We start from the raw sequence: 21,769 nt of genomic DNA, 5'->3' as shown, positions 1-21,769 counted from the left end.
TGGGAGCATGAAACCCAGTACAGGGCAATGTAAAGATAACTGGATTTAAAGTCTCCAAAAATCTGTAATGGAACTTACTGGTTGTAACCTTGTCAAGTCACAACGTTTTTGTTTTAATTTTCACATCTGTAAAGTAAGGATCCCACTACCTAACTTGTGGATCACATGAAAAAATGTGAAAATATTTTATAAACTCTAAAACACCATGCAAAGGCTAGTTACTATCAAAACAGGATCATCAGTCATTATTTCTTAAATCTATACAATCACAAATATATTTAATAAGGTTAATTTGCATAAGACAGATAATTTTAATATATCAGTTTAAGAAAACTGATCACTTTTTTGTAAACAACCTGATTAATCAAAAGTTTAAGCAATCTGTACAATTAGAAACCCAGAACTGTAGTTATGTAGGTGTATAATTCTCTTCAACCTTTCAGCCTGTCACTATAGAATAATACATTCACACTCCTGAATGTGGAATTGTGCAATGTCTCTTCCTGATCAGTGGAATGAATGTGGGAGAAGTGGAAGTATACTCTTCCAAGCTGATGCTTTAAAAGGTATGGCAAGTTCCCCCAGTTCTGTTGAGTTTCTACCTTGCAACACGAAAAGAACTTGCCCAACACAGCCATTACTCCTTCCGACTGGCACCTGGAATCATCAGGAGAAGTGATTCCTGAAGTCCAGTGAATCAGATCACCCACTGAGCAAGCAATAGATTTTAGAGCTCTTTGTTATGCAGTATTACTGTGCAAAAACTTGACTCATATGCTAAGCATAATAACTTTGATAGATCAAGGAAATCTTACTGCTTTTTTATTATGGCCTCATGAATAAAAAATATGAAAGATATCTAGCACTGTGATTTTTTAAAAAATAGCTGGTAGTCCTGGGGAAGAGGTATTTTTGAAAAACTACTATAAGGTTTCATGAAGTTTCAGTGATAAATATGTTGAACTGAGGAACAACTCTGGATTAATTAAAACAATTACCAGCTGTAAAATAAATTGGGCATGTTCAGATTATCTCATTTATTTTAGTTATTTTAGAAGTTCTTCAGAGAGATGTTAATTAAAGTAAATCCCTATGTGGTTAAATAAACAGCACTGAATAAATCAACAATTATATAAATGCCATTAAATTTTGCTGGGTTAAAAAAACTATGACTTTACTTACAAATATTTAATAACTACTCTTTCTACATCAACTTTTGATTTTGAGTTCAAATAAATGATGAGACACATTTTTTTTACTTATTGGAAAAAAAGTTTTGAAAAATAAACTCTAAGCCAGATTTGTTTGTCCAGATTATCTTTTCATGTCACAAAAAATAAATACTGCAACAAAATACATTCATTTTATCTCTCAAACAAAATAAGACAATAAATCAGATATCCCTAAAATAAGTTGCCTCTTATTCTGAAATTTTAATACATGAAGCTATAAATTCAAAAAGGGCCAAAGTTTGTATCTCACAGAAAAGGCAATGTCATAATGAAAACGGATAGTAAGTGGCTAACAAAAGATCAACATTTTCACCATGGATATATACTCATGGCAAAGTTTGGTTCTAATCATTTTACCTAATCTATCTTGGAAAGATAACAGACTTTTAAATTAGAGAGCCTTGGAACTGAGATATCTTTCCAAATACTAGATGTGGCCTTTGGCAAGTTACTTTCCCTGGCGTCAATTTCCTCATTCATTAAAATGAGGATAATAATTACACCTTAAGACTGTAGTAACAAAATTAAACAAGAATGCATGAAGAACACCTAACAAGTCCAATTGGTGGTACTCTCATTTTCTTTTAGATAATCATACTTCCTTTGAATGTTTTTATTCTCTTCAGTACCCTTTAACCACAAGAAATAAATGTAAAGTTCCCAAAGACAAAGCCAATGAAAAGTGAAAAAAGAGAATACTGAACTAGATTGATCATGAAGGTCATGAAAAAGTAGTTATAACTATGTTGATTTTTTTTTAATTTTATAAATGTTCATTCACTTTTGAGAGAGAGAGAGAGAGAGAGAGAGAGAGACAGCGTGCCCAGGAGTGAGCATGAGCGGTGGAGGGGCAGAGAGAGAGGGAGATACAGAATCCAAAGCAGGCTCCAGGCTCTGAGCTGTCCACACAGAGCCTGAGGCAGGGCTCCAACTCACAAACCAGGAGACCATGACCTGAGCTGAAGTCGAATGCTTAACCAACTGAGCCACCCAGGTTACCACTAACAAATGTTGACTTTGAGGGAAGATACTGAACATTGGGCAATGTTATTAAAAAATAAAATTTCATTATGAAATTACATAGTAACTATACTGAAAAGTACAAAGAAGGAAAACTATTTGTAATCCCATCATCCAGAGATAATGATTAAATTTTGCAATATATCCTTCCAGTTTATATTCTAGGTCTTTTCAAAAATGAGCATCAGCAGATTCTTTGAAAACATCAATAAAAGTGATAAACCTCTACCCAGCCTAATAACCAAGTAAAGAAAAAGAAAATATCAGAAGTGAAAGATGGGCCATCACTATAGATTCTATGAATAAAAAAAAAATATATTATGAACAATATTAGTTGGACAAATTCCTTGAAAGACACTATCTACCAAATTTCAAACAAAAAATAGAAAATCTCAATAGGACTATATCTACTAAAGAAATTAAATCAGGGGCGCCTGGGTGGCGCAGTCGGTTAAGCGTCCGACTTCAGCCAGGTCACGATCTCGCGGTCCGTGAGTTCGAGCCCCGCGTCAGGCTCTGGGCTGATGGCTCGGAGCCTGGAGCCTGTTTCCGATTCTGTGTCTCCCTTTCTCTCTGCCCCTCCCCCGTTCATGCTCTGTCTCTCTCTGTCCCAAAAATAAATAAAAAAAAAAAAAAAAAGAAAAAAAAAGAAATTAAATCAATAATCAATAACCTACCAAAACAAGAAAACTCCAATCCAGATGGTTTCTCTACAATCTGTTCCAGAAAATAAAAGCAGAAGGAATACTTCCTCATTCTATCATTATTATCTATCATCATTACCTAACTACCAAAAACTGTCTGAACAGACACCTCATCCAAGGAGATATGCAGATCTCAAATAAGCTTATGAAAAGATGCTCAATATCATTTGCCAAGATGCTCAATATCATATGCTGCTAGAGAATTGCAAATTAAGATGAGCTACCACTACACACCTACTAGAATAGTTTAAGTCCGAAACACTGACAACATCAAATGCTGGTGTTGATGCAGAGCAAAAGGAACTTAAATTCATCACTGGTAAGAACACAAAATAGTACGGCCACTTTTGAAGATGAGTCTTACAGTTTCTTCAAAGTTTAACATAATCTTTCCATACTTATCTTGCAATGGGGCTCCTAAGTATTTACACAAATGAGCTGGAAAGTTATGTCTACATAAAACCTGTACACAAATGTTTACAGTAGCTTTATTAGTAATTACCAAAACTTGGAAGTGACCCAAATGTCTTTTAAGTAGACTGTGGTACATCTAACCAAGGCAGTATTATTCAGTAATAAAAAGAAATGAGCTATGATGCCATGAAAAGACACAGGAAACTTATATGCATATTGTTCAGTGAAAGAAGTGAGTCTGAAAAGAGTAAATACTGTATGATTTCAATTATATGACATTATGGAGAAGAAAAAAAAAACAGTAAAAAGAGCAGAGGATTGGGGACAGAGGAAAGAACTAAAAAGGTGATGAATACAGATGATTTTTAGGCCACTGAAACTATTGTGTTGGATATTATAGTGTGGATACATGACTGTGCATTTGCCAAAATGCAGACAACTGTACAACATGTAGACTTAACTATGAGGCTTTAATTAATAAAATATATTGATATTGGCTCATTAACTGTAACAAATGTACCACACTAATGAAAGATATTAACATAGAGAAACCTTGAAGGGGGATTATATGGGAAATCTTTGTACTTTCTACTTGATTTTTTTCTGTAAATTTAAACTGCTCCAAAAATGCTATTTAAAAAATTAGGATATTATACACATGTTTATTTGTCACAAATATTTCCTATGCTCAAATATACTTCTAAATCATTTTTAACAGATACGCATGGTTCATCAAACAGATGCATTGTAACTTATTTAATCAATACCCTATTTTTGGATACTTAGTCCTGGGATTATAAATAGCATGATGAATACACTTGGATAAGTTTCTGTGTACACATTGATAAGAGCTAATATAATTTACCTAACTATAAAATACAGCAATATTAGATTCTCTGGTTTTAATATAGATAATCAATTCATATTAGAAAACTACTGACTTAATACTAGGCCATGAATTCCTAGTAGTTCCTTTCCTCACCGCTAATCACAGTTCCTTACACAAAATAAGCATTCAAAATATTTCATCTAACAAAAAGGTAATACACAATGGGGAAAAAGACATCTCTTCAATAAATGCTAAGAAAACCGAATAGCTACATGTAAAAGAACGAAACGGGACCGCTTTCTCACATCATACACAAAAATAAAGTCAAAATGGATTAACGACCTAATTGTGAGACCTGAAACCTTAAAATTCCTAAAAGAGAACAAAAACAGTAATTTCTCTGACATTAGTGGTAGCAATATTTTTCTTTTTTTTTTTTAATTTTTTTTTTTTCAACGCTTTTTATTTTTATTTTTGGGACAGAGAGAGACAGAGCATGAACGGGGGAGGGGCAGAGAGAGAGGGAGACACAGAATCGGAAACAGGCTCCAGGCTCCGAGCCATCAGCCCAGAGCCTGACGCGGGGCTCGAACTCACGGACCGCGAGATCGTGACCTGGCTGAAGTCGGACGCTTAACCGACTGCGCCACCCAGGCGCCCCGGTAGCAATATTTTTCTAGATATGTCTCCTAGGGCAAAGGAAACAAAAACAAAAATAAACTATTGGGACCACATCAAAATAAAAAGTTTCTGCAGAGAAAGGAAACCATCAACAAAGCAAAAAGACAACCTACAGAATGGGAAAAGATATTTGCAAATGATATATCTGATAAGAGGTTAACATCCAAAATATATAAAGAATTTATTCATCTCAATACCAAAAAAACCACAAATAATCCACCTAAAATATGAACATGAATAGACATTTTTCCAAATGACCACATGCACATGAAAAGATGCTCAACATCACTCATCATCACGGAAATGCAAATCAAAAGTACAATGAGATATCACCTTATACCTGTCAGAATGGCTAAAATCAAAAAGGCAAACAAGTGATAGGTATTAAGGAGGGTACTTGTTGTGATGAACACTGGGTGTTGTATGTAAGTGATGAATCACTAACTTCTTTACCTGAAACTAATATTACACTGTATGTTAACTGACTAGAATTTAAATAAAACTTGATTTAAAAAATGCAAGAAACAACAAGAGTTGGAGAGGATGTAGAGAAAAAGAAACTCTTGTACACTGTTAGTGGGAAGAAAAATTGGTACACCAGTGTGGAGAGTCTTCAAAAAATTAAAAATAGAAATGCCATATGATCCAGTAATTCCAATACTATTTACCCCAAAAAACCCCAAAACACTAATTCAAAAAGATATATGCACCCCTATGTTTTACTGAAGCATTATTTACAAAAACCTAAAGATGGGAAGCAACCCAGTGTCCATTGATAGATGAATGGATAAGAAAGATGTGAGATGCACACACATACTAAAATATTACACAGCCTTAAAAAAGGATGAGATTATGCCATTTGTGACAGCATGGGTGGACCTAGAGAGTATTATAAGTGAAACAAGTCAGACTGGGAAAAATCAATACCATATGATTTCAATCATGTGGAAACTAAAAAACAAACAAACAAACAAACAAAAAAAAATCAATAAACAAAAGCACAGCTGGACCTATACAGAGAATAAACTGGTGGTTCCAAAGGTAAGGAAGGGGTGGGTGGGGTGGGAGGACAGGCAAAATGGATGAAGGCAGGGGTGGGGGGGGAATAACAGGCTTCCAGTTATGGAATGAATAAGTCACAGGAATAAAAGGCACAGCACAGGGAATATAGTCAATATTGTAATAGTACTGTATGATGACAGGTGATAGCTACACTTGGGGTGAGCATAACATATAGAGAAGTCCAATCACTATGTGCACACCTGAAACTAATGTGACATTGTGTGTCAACTATACTCAGATTAAAAAAAAAATTGGGGGGGAGGGGGGCCAGAGTGGCTCAGTCAGTTAAGTGTCTGACTCGATTTCAGCTGGGGTCATGACCATGGGATTGAGCCTTGTGCGAGCTCCATGCTGAGCATGGAATCTGCTTAAGATTCTATCTCTCCCTCTGCCCCTCTCCCCCACTTGTGGTCTCTCTCTAAAATTTAAAAAAAATTTTTTTAATGTTTCACCTAATAAATCTTAAAAAATTGTTTTGTGCAGCACCTGGGTGGCTCAGTCAGTTGAGCATCTGACCCTTGATTTCAGCTCAGGTCATAATCCAGGGTCATGGGATCCAGCCTCAAGCTGAGCTCTGCACTAAGCATGGAGTCTGCTTGATATTTTCTCTCCTTCTGCCCCTCTCCCCTACTCACACACTCTCTCTCTCTCAAAAAAAAAAAAAATAAAAACAAATAAAAAATAAAAAATAATTTTGTTGTCTCCACCATCATAGTGTTTAGAGTTGAAAAAAGGATATTATGTCAAAAATATTAAACTTCAGTCAGTGGTACAGGCAGGGGTCAGCAAAACTTTTCCATAAACAGCCAAAGAGTAAATATTTTAGGTTTTGCAGGCCATACCATCTGTCACACCATTCAACTCTACTGTTGTAGTATAAAAGCAGACAGAAAATGTTTCAACAAATAAGAGGGGCTGTTTCCAATAAAACTTTATTAACAGGACAATTAAATTTGAACTTCACATAATTTTCACATGCCATGAACTATTAATCTTCTTTTGTTTTTTTCCCCACTACTTAAAAATGTAAAAATTACTCATAGCTTAGAGGCCATTCAAAAGTCAACAAGCTGTATTTGCCCCACATGCTATAGCTTGCAGACCTCTGATATAATCTCCCTTCCAAATGTAGACACACCTAGAGAAAAACCAATAAGGATCTATCAGCCAGTTTACATAGGCCTACTGCACTCTTTTCATATTTTTGTAAATATTCACAGTCACAAATAAATCAGATGATCCCATAGGTGGAAGAAACCAGCTCACAAATAAGACATGAGAAAGGACTGACTAAAGCAGAAAAAAAGAGGGAATTTTTGCTTAAAAGTTTAATTTTTTAATAAAAAATAATTTAGAGTAATATACAAGAATCTTTTGCTACGTAATATACTTAGTTTCTGGGTTTTGCAAAGTAATAAAGGTTCAGATTTCCAATGATTTATCTGAAAACATACACTAATCTATTTGAATTCTGCATACAAATTTCTTTAGTGACAAATCCTTATACTTGTAGTCTCAGCATCTAAAGATTAAACCATTTTTAACATTGGCAACAAAACAAGCACACTTATTTATAAGAGGTAAGAAAGAAGCTGGAAATGTCTATAATGGATAGTTTTTACATGTCTTTTCAAAAGGCTCTACATTTTTAATTTAATTTTCCTTCAAAATATATGGCTGTCTTCATCCTTGCACAGATTACAGATTTATTGCTATTATATTATCATTCTTAAAGCTACAATTTAATTAGAAGCTTTTTTTTTAATCATAAAAGCAGAAAAAGGAGGAAGAATTTACCTAAGAAACCTGATGAAAGAGTATCTGAGGGTGAAAAAAAGGCAATGAATATGTGCTTATATGCAAGTTCCAAAGCTTAGCTAATTTTGTTAACTCCTCTCACCAAAAAAAGCACTAAAAAGGACATAAAGTATAAGATCTATCTGAATTTAAATAAATGGAATGAGATATACTGCAATGGGTGATTAAATCAACTAAGTAAATTAATTATAAATAGATCTACAATGAAATACTGTTAAAAGATGAAAGATGATCTAGGTGTTATATACCAAAATGATATACCAGTGAACACAATATGCACAGAAACTATATACACTGTGCATAGAGTATACACTACTATAATAAAAGAATAAATATACACAAGCACATATCTTACATTTACATAAAAATGTTTAAAGGTTATCTATGGATTGTGGGACTAGGAGTAATGTTTTTCTTTCTGGCTTATCTGTATTTTCAAATTCCCTAAAATAAACATGTACAACGTGCATACTAAAGGAATACTAGCCTAGAAACAAAAAACAAAGCATTTATTTCCTTAGAACATTCTGCCCTTTGCATAATAAACAATTTCTGAAGGAACATAAATATACACATACATATACAATGTATAAACAAATGAAAGTAGGGGAAGCAACAGGCTAAGAGTCTTAAGTTGTAATTTGGGTTACCAGAAGACAATTAAGTATAATGTTGACTTCTGACATGAATGAGGAGAGCAGGTTAAGAAAAGAAGGCTGAAGAAATAGGTCAAGCATAGGTTAAATTCTTGTTTCTTTAAATGTTTCCTTTGTTCATTTGTAAGCTCAGAAATATAGGTGAAACTACAGTTAGTACTGCTAAAAAATATATCAGGTAAAAATACTTAATTCAGTGTTGAATTATGACAAGATGAGAAATGATTAAAGTTAAAAGAAATAAAAAATGATCTTAGCTATAAGAATAATAAAACACAAGAACAAGCACATTTTGGAATCTTCATTCTTCAAGTCGTGTTCTACATGTGTATCAGTTCATCTCACTGAAGACAGGTGGTTAGGACAAATGATCTTTCACAGATACTTTCAGATCTACAATTTATAACTCAATTATCCTGCTCAACATTAATAAAGAGCGAGCAGAAAACTCTGACTACTCCCGTCATCACTTCCTCAACTCCCACCATCACTCCCTCAACTTAAAGACTTATTTATACAGAAGAGAGAAGGCCCTGTAGAGATGTCTTGGGTCTTGGTAGAATGGCAGGTACCACAGGATAGAAGGTAACAGAGTTAGCACATAAAACTGACCCCATACAAGACTCAGAAATAATTTGATCAAAATCAAAGCAGTAAATCTATACTAGCACTACCCATTTTGTGAATAAACAGGAATATAATTTCAGATGTCTACAAAACTGTTCTTTCCTAGTGCTCTACATTTCCAAGCAAGCAATAAAACAACTGAACTAGGGTATCACAGTAATTATATCATAAATCAAAATCTTCCACTAGGATTTATGCTACAGCATTTGAAAGAGATGGCTATACTACATAACAAATAGTATTATACATAAATATAAGATTCTGAACACACATGGCAGGATTTTTCAGAATGACAATCTGATTTCCAGGCTGCCTATCTCATGAGCAACAGAAAATATTTACTTAAATCTTCTTTAAGTGAGGACACATAATATGTAATAAAAATTAAATTGTACCATTAAGCCAAAAACAAGCTTCAGTTTCCATTTTGATCAGTGTACTAAAGTTTTTAAAAAGATTTATAAAACAAAATATTTGGATTTTATTTATTCATTTAAAAATACTAATTAAACAAGACCACAAATTCATATTTAATATAAAGTTAGCATAGAACAACCATTTTTCGTTTATTAAATGGGACAGAGTTTTAAAATAAAATTTAAAAAGCATTACCTTCAAATAAACTGAGGTCTCTTCGTAGCCGTGGTCCATAAAGCCCTTCTAAAATACTCTCAAAACCTGTGTTGTAAAAGAGAGAAAAATATATAACCTACTGGAAGAGTTAATTTTATAATAATCAAAAACCATGAACTCTATGTGATTTAGAAACTTATAAATTTTACATATTATAAGGTGTCATTTTTCCTTAACGTGTATTAAGCTGAAGTAGGCAACACACAATAAACAATCAAACAATGACTATCAGAAATCACATGATTGTGAAATTAAAATATTCAAATGTAAATATTCACAACTAAAACAAGTAAATATCTTTGTTATTTAGAAATATTCTGAGGTTGAAATATTATAAGCAGTAATAATTTTGTAGACAGAATAAAAAACCAAACATGTACTACATTCCAGTTTATATTTGTTATAAAAAATGTTAACGTAAAAGAAAGTAGCATCTTTAACCCCAATTAAAAGAATGAGTAAATGAATGAGAAAATCTTGCTGTGAAAAGTATGATGTACAAAATTTAAATCTAAATACTTGTATAAATGAAAACACAACAATTTTTTCATGGTTATGGATTGCCTTGTTTTAAGGAAAAAATTACTGAATATCTTGTCAGGTTAACAAGACCCTAATTCATGAATTTACAAGAGTATTCTACCTTCTGAATATACTGATTTTAGTATTTTACAATTTTCTTTTTGAAGTCTGTACCTGTATCTTATTCAATTTTAAGCAACTTAATAAAATACAAGGCATCTCAAGAAAAATGACCAGAACGGCAAAATAACCAGGAAACCAAGAAAAGGAACTTAGGGAAGAAAACAACTTAAAGGTAGCATGATGGCTCTGAACAAAGAAAACTAAAGTAGATTTTTTTTTAGTGGTATTCCTAAATTATAAAACAGTGGAAATACTTCTATAGAAATGTTTCATAAATCATAAAATGTTTTATTTTTTAAAAATGTTTATTTATTTTGAAAGAGAACGTGTGCAAGCAGGGGAAGGAGAGAGGAGAGAGAGAATCTAAGCAAGCTCCATGCTGTCAACAAGGAGCCCGGGATGGGGCTCGATCCCACAAACCATGAGATCATGATGTGAGCCAAAATTGAGAGCTGGATGGTCAACCGACTGAGTCACCCAGTCACCCCCATAAGATGCTTTAAAAAAAATGTTTTTTAGTATCTTTGAAATCAAGATGTATATTAAAATCAATGGTGTGTTATAGCCAAGGAGTGGCAACATTTTTTTCATTTAGTAGAACATGAAGAAATAATACAACTTACAACTGATGTCTTAGATTTGACAAGATAGTTATCATGATACTTGGTAAACACGTACTTAATAAAATCTTCGTGAAACGATTCAGTTCCAATAGTAGAAATTTCAGGCAGAAAGTGAATGAACTATCACCAGAGAGAGCTTTCAAGAATGCCTCATCAGGGAAATACAAATCAAAACCACACTCAGATACCACCTCATGCCAGTCATAGTGGCCAAAATGAACAAACCAGGAGACTATAGATGCTGGAGATGATGTGGAGAAACAGGAACCCTCTTGCACCGTTGGTGGGAATGCAAACGGGTGCAGCCACTCTGGAAAACAGTGTGGAGGTTCCTCAAAAAATTAAAAATAGAACTACCCTATGACCCAGCAATAGCACTGCTAGGAATTTACCCCAGGGATACAGGAGTGCTGATGTATAGGGGCACTTGTACCCCAATGTTTATAGCAGCACTTTCAACAATAGCCAAATTATGGAAAGAGCCTAAATGTCCATCAACTGATGAATGGATAAAGAAACTGTGGTTTATATACACAATGGAATACTACGTGGCAATGAGAAAGAATGAAATATGGCCTTTTGTAGCAACGTGGATGGAACTGGAGAGTGTGATGCTAAGTGAAATAAGCCATACAGAGAAAGACAGATACCATATGTTTTCACTCTTATGTGGATCCTGAGAAACTTAACAGAAGACCATGGGGGGAGGGGAAGGAAAAAAAAAAGTTACAGAGGGAGGGGCCAAACCATAAGAGACTCTTAAAAAACTGAGAATAAACTGAGGGTTGATGGGGGGTGGGAGGGTGGGGAGGGTGGGTGATGGGCCTCGAGGAGGGCACCTGTTGGGATGAGCACTAGGTGTTGTATATGGAAACCAATTTGACAATAAATTTCATATTAAAAAAGAAAATTAAAAAATAAAATAAACCAAAAAAAAAATAAACATTTAAAAAAATTTAAAAAAAAAAAAAGGATGCTATATAAAAGACTTCCAGTTTGGGTAAAGACTCAGACTGAAAGAACCCCAAATCTCTTTCTATTACTAAGATATTCTATTTACCAATGTGCTCCAAAAATAACATTGTAAACAATTATTTTAAGATGTTTTTCTATGACATATATTGGACAAAATGTATAAGCCTATATAATGTGTTCCCTATGTAAGCCAACTGAATTTAAATGTTGAATGTTTCCTAGATTTGTTTGAAAAGAAGAAAACAAATAAGGACTTACACTTTTGTTTTATTGAGTTTCTCAGCTCCTCCCTAGATAACACCAAGGTCTTACATATATCCTGTTAATACTTATTTCATAGTGCATAGTGTTGGTGCTACCATAAACATCTTTAATCAAAAGTTTTGTTTCTGGAAATCAATTATGGAAACATAATTGATGTTTGTATATTGACTCAATATCTAGCAACATTGCTAAATTCTCTATAAAAACTTATCTGGATATTCTTTACATACACAAACACATCATCTATAGAGAATGGTAGTTTTGTTTTCTCCTTTCAAATCCTTTCTGCTTTCTTTTTTCCTGTTCTTGACTTACCACCTTAGCTAAAGCCTCCATTATGATACTGAAAATTAGTGATGATAGTAGACATCCTTGACTTCGTGAAAATTAATAAAAGGAAATTTCATTTAGAAAGGAGGCAGGAGGCCAGCAGTGGGAACTCTCATGTCCTATCACTAGTTGTCAACTGCAGCCTAAATGAAGAGAGGGACTTTGCATGTGGATACTACCTGACTGTCCCAGAAGGAAAAAAGAAGGCTTTCCTCCTCCCCTGGCAACAGTTTAGCCAATGAGAGACTGCCATAACTCAGCCAATGAAAGTCCACTATACTCTGAACTCCCAGTTGGCTCCAATGTTTATAAGAGCCCACCCAACTTCCTCCTTTTCCTCTATAAAAAAAGAAACTTGTTCAGGGGACTTGCCTATGGTTTTGCCCCAGCTTGCTTGTCCAGGATGACAATTCTCTGCTATTCCTAAATAAATCCATCTTTTGCTGGTAAAATAACTGTCAGTTTTATTTTTAAGGTTAACTACTTATGTCCGATCTAAATGTGAAAGCATTCAAAGTTTCATCATTAAATATAATGTTGGCTACATTCTTTTAAAATAACACCACTTGGGGCACCTGGGGGGCTCAGTCGGTTAAGCATCCAACTTTGGCCCCGTTCATAATCTCACGTTAGTGGGTACAACCCCTCATCAGGTTCTCTGTTCTCAGTGAGGAGTCTGCTTCGGATCCTCTAAAGAGAGAGATGCAGAAACTGAAGCGGGCTCCAGGCTCTAAGCTGTTAGCACAGAGCCTGACACAAGGCTTAAACTCACCAACCACGAGGGGCGCCTGGGTGGCGCAGTCGGTTAAGCGTCCGACTTCAGCCAGGTCACGATCTCGCGGTCCGTGAGTTCGAGCCCCGCGTCAGGCTCCGGGCTGATGGCTCGGAGCCTGGAGCCTGTTTCCGATTCTGTGTCTCCCTCTCTCTCTGCCCCTCCCCCGTTCATGCTCTGTTTCTCTCTGCCCCAAAAATAAATTAAAAACGTTGAAAAAAAAAATTAAAAAAAAAAAACAACAACTCACCAACCACGAGATCATGACCTGAACCAAAGTCGGAGGCTTAACTGAGTGAGCCACCTGCACCCAAAGTATTGTTTCTTACGTTACTGCCCATTTCAACTATATTTCTCAATTTACTTGCATAAAATGTTTCAGTATATGTTCTTATCTAATGTCCAACAACATCAGCAGCTGTGTCCTTTTTGCTTCTTATTCCTTACTTTGGTTATTTATGCTTTCTCTTTTTTCTCAATCAAGCTCATTAAAGATTTCTCAATTTTTTTTTTAATTTAAAAAGAACCTTCTTGTGATTTCTTGATCTTCTCTTTTGTATGTGTGTTTTCTTATCCACTAATTTATGCTCCTGCTTTTATTTCATGTCCTCTATTTTGAGTTTATTTGGCTCTTATTTTTCCTTTTTAAATGAATGTTTATCTCATTAACTTTCAGCTGTTCTTCTTTCCTAACATGTATTTAAAGCTATCAATTTCCATCTAAGTACTCCTTTAAGCTGCATTCCACAACTTTTGATACATTCGTATTCTCTCATCATTTGGTCAAAATATTTCCTAATTTCTATTATGACTACTTTTTGAACCCATGGGTTTTGGAAGCATATTTCTTAATTTATTTGAAGAAAATGCCCAATATAATTTCAATCCTTTGAAATTTTCTGAGATTGTTTATATGGTTGATACAGACAACTTTTGAAAATTCTCTACATATACTTGAAAAGAACACGCACTCTAAATTGGTGGATACAACATTCTGTATTTGTTCATTAGGTTAGCATGTTAACTGTACTCTTTAAATTATCCTTATTCATTTCTGTTATGTCTCTTCTCAATTGTTGAGAAAAGTATCTTAAATCTTCCATAAAATTGTGACTTTTTCTATTTCTTTGTTGTTTTATATATTTTTGAGGCTGTATTATCAAGTGTTTATAATTTTATAACTTTCATAGCTTCCCGGTGAATAGAACTTTATACAATTATGAAGTCACCTATTTTATTTCTAGCAATGAGTTTTGCATTAGACTATATGGTCTAATATTATACATTGACTATATAGTCTAATATTATACAGCTATAAAATAAAACATTTTTTGGTATTGTTTCCATGATAGGTCTTTTTCAATTATTTTACAAACTTCCTGTATTGTTAATGTGGAATACCTTTTTAAAAACACTGAGGGAAAAAATAAAATAAAAATACTCTGACATTTTGTCTGAAGTTAGTAATTTAAATTTAAAAGTTACCAATATATTTGGGTTTAAATTTTTATCTACTTTTTTTCTATTTGTATCAAGGTGCTATGTTTCTGTTTCTCTCCTTTCTTGCAAATTCTGGAATTGACTGAATAGTCTTCATTCCATTTGTTCTTCTCAGTTTGAAAATTGTGTCCTTTATTTCTATGCTTTTCTTAAGTTAACCCTGAAATTAGGATATAAATCTAAAGTTAATCAAATCTTTACCCATCATTGCAAGACTCAGACCTCCTCCCTATATACGCTATCGCTCTGTGTACTTTCCTGAGCATTATGTTGTTTTATGTTTAGAGACATATTTACCCTTGTCTTTGCTCTTCGTTACTTATTATAACTCAAAGCATGCTTCTTGGACTACTTTTCTTCTGCGTAAACTAATTCCTTTAGTGAGCATCTGTTGCTGACAACACCCTTCATAAGACTGAATAAAAGTGTCTAAGTCATCCTCATTATATACTTTATGTTGCTCTCTTCTGTATTTTACCTCTCTCTTTTCATAACTGTATTATGGTTAATTTTTTCTACTCTATATATATATATTCCATTTCACAAATTCCCTCTATTGTACAATCTGACAAACATACCCTCTGATTTAGAGTCAACTTTAAAGAGATATAATTTTCATACAATACCACGTATCCATTTTAAGGATAAAGTTCAATAAATTTTGACAAATGCATACTTTCATTTAATCAAGAACACAATCAAGACAGAATATTTCCATCAGCTCAAATGGTACCCTTGTGCCATTTTGAATAAATTGCCTGAAATAATCCAAAGCCCAAAGAAACACTAATCTATTTTCTGTCATTATAAACTAGACTTGTCTTTTCTAGAGCTGCATCTAAATGGAATCACAAAATATACACTCTTTTGTATCTTGCTTCTTTTGACCAATAGTCTGAAATTTATTCATGGTGTTACACGTATCAGTAGTATTTTCCTTTTAATTGTGGAGATGTATTCTGTTATATGGATATATTATAAATTATCAATTTTCATGTTAATGGTCATTTGGGTTATTTAGAATGTGTGATTATTATAAATAAAGCTGGTATGTACATGCATGTATAAATCTTTATAAATATATCATACTTCTCTAATAAATATCTAAGATTGTTATTGCTGAAGTTAGTTGTAGAGTTGCTTTGGTTTGTTGTTAAAATTTTAAGAAACCAAATAGTCATTTTTGCAAAATGGCTGTAGTCTTTTACATTCCCACCAGTAATAATACAAGAGATCCAGTTGCACCAGAACCTTATCAACTTTCGCACTCTAATGATTGTGCATGTGGTTGTAATCTGCAGCTCCTTGATGACTAAAAACTGTTAGCATTCTTTCTATTGAAATGTCTCTATTCTGTTTTGTAACGGAATAATGCTGGCCTCATAAAGCAAACCGAGAAGATAGCTATTCTCTATTTCCTGAGTTTGTATATTTAAAAAAAATTTTTTTTAACGTTATTTATTTTTGAGACAGAGAGAGACAGAGCATGAATGGGGGAGGGTCAGAGAGAGAGGGAGACACAGAATCGGAAGCAGGCTCCAGGCTCTGAGCTGTCAGCACAGAGCCCGACGTGGGGCTCGAACTCACGGACTGTGAGATCATGACCTGAGCCGAAGTCGGACGCTTAACCGACCAAGCCACCCAGGCGCCCCCTGAGTTTGTATATTTTAATATTTATTCATTAACTATAAATCAGACCTGAAGTTTGCTTTATGGTAAGGTTTTAAATTATAATTCAGTTTTTTTAATCAATAAAAAATACTCAGATTATCTATTTCTTACCTAAGTCATTTTTGGCCATTGGTATCTTATAAGTTATAGTATTTATTTGCAGAAAGTTGTCCAAAAGAGTTTCTTATTACCCTTTAATGTCTGTAGAATCTGTAGTTATAGCCCTCTATCATTTCCAGTATTTTTTTTTAATTTTTAAAATGTTTATTTTTGAGAGAGAGAGAGAGATACAGAGCACGAGCAGGGCAGGTGCAGAGAGAGAGAGAGAGGGAGACACAGAATCCGAAGCAGGCTCCTGGCTCTGAGCTGTCTGCAGAAAGCTGGACATGGGGCTCAAACTCACGGACCATGAGATCATGACCTGAGCCAAAGTTGGACACTTAATGGCTTAACTGACCGCGCTAAGTGCCCCCCGCCCCCTGTATTGGTTTAAGTATCTTCTCTCCTTTTTCATTAATCAGCCCAGACAAAATTTTAGCAATTTTATTGGTCTTTTCAAAATACCACTGATGGTTTCAATGATTTTCTTTATTGTCCATCCATTTCTGTGATTTTGATTTCTGCCATACCTTTATTACATCCTTCCTTCTAATTACTTTTGTTGCATTTGCACTTAATTTTTCTAAGTTTTCCAGGAGGAAGCTTAGATCACAGATTTTTTCCATTGCCCTTTTAAAAATTTTTTATTTTTAGAGAGGGAAAGTGTGAGAAGGAGAGGGGCAGAGGGAGAAAAAGACAGAATCTTAAGTAGGATCCACACTCAGCACAGAGGCCAATGCAGGGCTCAATCTTACAACCCTGGAATCATGACCTGAGCTGCAATCAAGAGTCAGACACTCAACTGACTGAGCCACCCAGGCACCCCAATTGTCTTTTTCTAATAAAAGCATTTAAAGCTATAAGCTTCTCTATATTCATTATTTTAGCTCCATCTCATAAATTCTGATCACCTATCTTTACATTTTCATTCAGTTCAAAATGTTTGCAATTTCTCTTATGTTGTCTTCTCTTACACACAGGCTATAAATGTGTTGTTTAATTTCCAAAAATTTAGTCATTTTCCGGAAATCTTTGTTACTAAATTCCAACTGAATCCTTGTGATCCATAAAGCACATTGTGTAAGATTGCAATCATTTTATATTTGTTGAGGTTTACAAGTAGCATATGAAGTACATTGGAGAATTCCATGTACACTTGAAAAGAATGTGTATTTGCAGTTATTGAGTAGATTGTACTATGAATGTCAGGCCTACTTGACTGATAGTGTTCTTTAAGTCTTCTACAGTTTTGTTTTTTTGTTTGTTTTGTTTTGAAATCTTCTGTATTTCTGTAGATCATTCTCCATTGGGTTGTCAGCTTTTGCTTTGTGTATTTTGAAGCTCTGTTAATTAGGTGTTTATATGTGGGGTTTTTTTGGTGCATACGTTTTTTATTGGTTCTTTGTGAATTTACTTCATCATCATTAACAAAATGTTCTTTACCCTTGTTCTAAAGCCCTATTCCTTGATGTCTACTGTGTCTCATGTCACATCAGCCATAACAACTTTCTCATGATTAGCGTTTTTCTTCATTTTTAAAAAAAATTTTTTAAAGTTTATTTTTGAGATAATAAACTCATTTTTGAGATAATAAAGTTTATTTTGAGATAATATAAATTTCTATACTTTCTATATTGACATCTATTTGATCCAGCACCATTTGTTTCCTTGAGAGGTGGGGACAGTGGAGGAGGGGCAGAGAGAGAGAGAGAGAGAGAGAGAGAGAGAGAGAGAGAGAGACCCAAGCAGACTCTGAGCTATCAGTGCAGAGCCCGACATGGGGCTTGATCCCACAAACCATGAGATCATGACCTGAGCTGAAACCAAGAGTCAGACACTTAATTGACTGAGCCACCCAGATGTCCCATAGCATTTTTATTTTATCTTTTTGCATCCTTTTTAACCTTTATGTTATCCCTTTATACTTACATGGAGTTTCTTACAACACACAGTTGAATCTTCCATTTTTATCCAGTCTGTAAATCTCTACTTTTTAATTGAAATGTTTAGACCATTAACATTTAATGTAATTATCAATATCAGTGGGTTTATAACTATCATCTTGTTATTTGTTTTCTGTCACATCTATCATATGTTCCCTTCTCTGACTCTCACCTCCCACAGTATTGTTTTAGGTTAAATAACAATTTTTAGTATTCTATTATATTGCCACCATTAGTTTATTAGCTATACCTCTTCAGATTTTTAGTGCTGCCATAGGGCTGCAAAGGTTTTCTCTTAAAAATTTTAGAGATTTAGGGGTGCCTGGGTGGCTCAGTTGGTTAAGTGTCCAACTCCTGATTTCGGCTCAAGTCATGATCTCATGGTTCATGGGATTGAGGCCCACACTGGGCTCTGCGCTGACAGTGTGGAGCCTACTTGGGATTCTCTCTCTTCTACTCCCTCTGCCCCTCCTCTGCTTGTGCTCCTTTTTAAAAAAGTTTTAGATTTAGGGGCGCCTGGGTGGCGCAGTCGGTTAAGCGTCCGACTTCAGCCAGGTCACGATCTCGCGGTCCGTGAGTTCGAGCCCCGCGTCAGGCTCTGGGCTGATGGCTCGGAGCCTGGAGCCTGTTTCCGATTCTGTGTCTCCCTCTCTCTCTGCCCCTCCCCCGTTCATGCTCTGTCTGTCTCTGTCCCAAAAATAAATAAAAAACGTTGGAAAAAAAAAATTAAAAAAAAAAAAAGTTTTAGATTTAAGTTTTACATTTAGGTTTATGGTCCTTTTTGATTATTTTTTTGTGAATGATGTGATAGGAATGATATTTTTTCCATACAGACATCTTTTTTTCTATACTTTCTATATTGACATCTATTTGATCCAGCACCATTTGTTTCCTTTTTACACCGTTTTGCTTTTTACATTCTCCATATTGCTCTTCATTATGTGTGTTATCCCTTGATCCGTTAGTACACTGTGCAAATTCTAAAAGCAGTTTTAACATCCTGATCTGCTAATTCTATTATTTCTAGTCTAATTATTAACTATCAATTTCTATTAATTTCTATTAATATCAATTTCTCCTGATGAGACACATTTTCCTGCTCTTTTGCACATCTAATAATTGCATGTGGAATGCCAGACATTATGAATTTTACATTGTGAGTGCTGGGGTTTTTTTTCCTTTAAAGAGTGGCATACTTTGTTTATTCAGGAAGTTAAAATACTTGAAGATAATTTTGAGGTTTTTAAAAAAGGTTTTTCAAACAGAAGCAAAAAAAGTCTTCCTGCTACTATGTTTAGCTTTCATGGATCTCCACTGAATACCTCTTGTATTCCATGATTGTTCTTACTCTGGTTGGTGGGAACCTGAATGACTCCCAACCCTGTGTGCGTCCTGGAAATTGTTCAGATTACAGCTCATTGGTAATCATTTTTTTCTAAGAGTGTTATTTATCAGCCCTTGTGGAATGTCATATTACATATGCATTAACTGGTTTTTAAAGATTCGTGCATTAACACGTGCTGGTTTCTTGACCTCTTTTTCTGTGTAGCTGCCTGCTTTCTGGTAGTATGGGCCCACAAATTCTAGCCACTTGAAACACTATGAATGCTGATTTCTATCTTCTCAAGTCAGTGAGACCACTGGGCTCTTTTTGGGTTCATCCTGCTTGTGCTACAGTCTGGATATGACCTCCAAGCAAAATGTGGAGTGATCATAAAGCCTATATCATTAATTCCATTTTTCTCAGGGATCACACTTCTATGTTACCTGTTTTCCAATGCTGAAAAAAAAAAAATGATTTTAAGTACATACTTCAGTTTCCTATCTGTCTACACAGGAGGATAAGTCCAAGCCCTCCAACTTTCCCCTGGTCAGAGGCAGAAGTTCATATGCTGATTTGTCAGTTTAATAATTTTATTTATACAAGTTTTACTATGTTCTTTTTAAAATATTTAACATCCTTTTTAAACTTTTATTTATTTTAGTAATCTCTACACCTAACATGGGGCTCAAATCCATGATGCCAAGATCAAGAGTCACAGGCTTTTCCAAGTGAACCAGCCAGGTGCCCTAAATATTTAACATCTTTTTTTTATAGCTCCCCATTCCTTGCAAATATTGAGGTCTGTCATTTTTTAAATATGGTTAAGCATAATCATTTTAAAAATCAGTATCTGGGAACGGGCAGGGTGGCTAAGTTGGTTAAGTGACCAGCTCTTGATTTTGGCTCACGTCATGATCTCACAGTTCTGGGATCAAGCCCCACATTGGGCTCTGTACTGACAGCATGGAACCTGCTTGGGATTTCTCTCTCCCTCCCTCCCTCCCTCCCTCCCTCTCTCTCTCTCTGCTCCTCTCCCACTCATTCACTCTGTCTCTCTCTCTCAAAATATCAAAACATTCAAAAAATAATAAAGCGGCACTCAGTGGCTCAGTTGGTTAAGTGTGTGACTCTTGATTTCGGCTCAGGTCATGATCTCATGGTTCGTAGGACTGAGCTGGCATTGAGCTCTGCGCTGACACTGTGGAGGCTGCTTAGGAATATCTCTCTCTCCCTCTCTCTCTGTTCCTCCCCTACTTGTGCTCTATCTCAAAATAAATAAACTCCAAACAATAATTAAAAATAAAAATAACAAAGATAAGTATCTTACAGCATATGAGTGTGTTCTGCTGTCTCTTGGTTCTTGCTTATCTTGCCTATTTCTTTTTTCACTTAATTCAGTACTTACTGGCTTTTGCCTTCAAAAGATTAAATATTCCCTAAGGCCTAGGATGGATGTACCCCCTTCCCAAAATGCTTACTGTTGGTTTCCAGAAGGCATGTAAAGGCAATTATCAGTTAGAAACCATCTTGTGGTAGGTAGAATAATGAATGGTCCCACAGAAATGTTCATGTTCCAATATCCACTACCCATGAATAAATCATGTTACATGGCAAGACGGAACTAAGATTACAGATGGAATTTAATGGTCAGTTGCTAATCAGCTGACCTTAAAATAAGATCATACTGGTAGATGCACTATAATCATAAAAAGCTTTGAATTGGGATGAGAGAGGCAGAAGAGTCAGAATGAAATGGTATCATCAGAAAGACTCAACTGGCCATTTCTGGCTTTAAAGATGAAAAGAGGTGGGGGTGCCTGTATGGCTCAGTCAGTTAAGCGTCAGACTTCGGCTCAGGTCATGATCTCACAATCTGTCAGTTCAAGCCCTGCATGGAGCTCTGAGCTGACAGCTCGGATCCTGGGGCCTGTTTTGGATTCTGTTTCT

The 21,769-nt window shown here is 34.9% G+C and overlaps 1 protein-coding gene across 12 annotated transcripts in view; it reads right to left on the bottom strand.

Annotated features, from left to right (window-relative positions):
- Window positions 1-21,769, bottom strand: part of LCORL (ligand dependent nuclear receptor corepressor like) — a 168,900-nt gene that overhangs the window by 105,034 nt on the left and 42,097 nt on the right. For all 12 annotated transcript variants that reach the window (XM_058722990.1, XM_058722999.1, XM_058723002.1 and 9 more), the window contains exon 2: window positions 9,656-9,721. In XM_058722990.1, coding sequence (XP_058578973.1) covers window positions 9,656-9,721 — 66 coding nt within the window. The remainder of the gene's footprint in view (window positions 1-9,655; window positions 9,722-21,769) is intronic.

This window comes from Neofelis nebulosa, chromosome 3 (assembly GCF_028018385.1).
Source record: "Neofelis nebulosa isolate mNeoNeb1 chromosome 3, mNeoNeb1.pri, whole genome shotgun sequence".
In the NCBI taxonomy this organism is placed as follows: domain Eukaryota; kingdom Metazoa; phylum Chordata; class Mammalia; order Carnivora; family Felidae; genus Neofelis; species Neofelis nebulosa.
This window is presented reverse-complemented; position numbering and strand designations above follow the sequence as displayed.